This window comes from Mycetomoellerius zeteki, unplaced genomic scaffold, assembly GCF_001594055.1.
Source record: "Mycetomoellerius zeteki isolate Tzet28-1 unplaced genomic scaffold, Tzet1.0 scaffold32, whole genome shotgun sequence".
NCBI lineage: Eukaryota > Metazoa > Arthropoda > Insecta > Hymenoptera > Formicidae > Mycetomoellerius > Mycetomoellerius zeteki.
The window spans coordinates 362,087-363,544 of NW_017257305.1; the positions used below are offsets into that span (position 1 = coordinate 362,087).

Consider the following 1,458-nt stretch of genomic DNA (forward strand, 5'->3'; position numbering starts at 1 on the left):
GTATGTGTTCTTTAATCCAGCCATTTTATTCTTGCATTGTATACTAGTAACATGATAGCCTTTATCAATTAATTGACAAGAAACCACATTCCAAAACTTTTTTACTGATATTTTACCAGATGTCATTTTATTTTCATGTTCTTTATAAATTGTAAGAAGCAACAGAATTGCTTCATGAGGCCAACGAAAGCTATCTGTAAATAATATACTTGTCTTTAGATTTATTCTGTTCATATGTTAATAAGTTTCTATTAAATATAGTAATATTATATTATATACCTTTTTCTTCAACGTCAGAGAGTTGCTGGGTTTTATTGTCAGTAGAAGTATGTATATTATTATCATCACAAGAAGATGTAGAAGCTTCTGTAAATGTATATATATATATGCATACATGTATATATTATATATATATATGTATATACATCGCATAAGCATAATACATTATTGTCATTATAAAAATACGTGTATATATTATATATATATTTTTTATAGACAATAGTTGCTTTCCATTTACACACAAGTGAAACTGAGTCTGAAGTGAGAATTATCTGAGTTTGGTACAAATGGAAAGCAACTAATAATGTATTATGCTTATGGGATTAAGATTGTTCATAATAATTATTTTTAATAGCAATAAACATGAGATGTGTAAGAGTTATCATTACCTAGTTCATGAACTGTCTGAACTGGTTCGTTAACTGTTTGAGGTTGACTAGCTAATTTTTTTTGCAAAAGACGCGTTGCGAATAACATATCTATTTAGGGAAGACATCTATTAGAATTTTCCTCTTTTCATAAAATTACAAAACTATACACAAAATAGTTCTAGATATAGGTTATATATTTTTACCTTTATTAGCTTTCGTGAATTCCTCCTCTGATACTTCTAGAATGTAAGTATTCCCCGAACGGTCGTCATATAATGTTAGAGCGGGCATTTTTGATGTTTTTCAATACTTTATAGGTCACACGATCCACGATCGATTCGCAGTAGATAGTTCTTACCTAACCAAATAATCATACACATTTCCCGCGTCTTGCGAGGATTCAAAAAACGCTTCAGCCGTACTACCTCTTCGGCTGTAGCATTGGAAGCGAAATAGAGGGGGAAATCTGTGACGTTTCGATGACGTAATTGATGCTATTGAAGTGTTTCAAAATGCTTAAATGACCGTACCTGAAATGTTTCGAAGCATTCGTAGCAACTCGACCGCACCCTTAAATTACATAATAATTACGACTTTTCGCTTACGTTTCCCCGGCAGTAGCCCGTATTGCCTGGTTAAGTGTAGGTACGTACTTATAATTTGAAGTCCGCGAAGTAACGTATATACGTGCCGTGAATTGTATAATGTACATCTCGCAACGCTGCAGTGAATATAATGTAAGTGTGATGAATATATTGCGTCTAACAAAACTTTATCCGAATACAATCCTGACTCCTCTTGATTCAGA

The 1,458-nt window shown here is 32.3% G+C and overlaps 1 protein-coding gene across 1 annotated transcript in view; it reads right to left on the reverse strand.

The window, feature by feature from the left end:
- The window catches only part of LOC108724994 (uncharacterized), a gene marked incomplete at its 5' end in the record, with an annotated part of 1,638 nt that extends 685 nt beyond the window's left edge, over nt 1-953 (reverse strand). Inside the window, 4 exons of the mRNA XM_018451740.1 lie at nt 4-194; nt 280-366; nt 669-758; nt 854-953. Of these exons, the coding sequence (XP_018307242.1) occupies nt 4-194; nt 280-366; nt 669-758; nt 854-953 (468 nt within the window). The remainder of the gene's footprint in view (nt 1-3; nt 195-279; nt 367-668; nt 759-853) is intronic.
- Nucleotides 954-1,458: the final 505 nt, after the last annotated feature.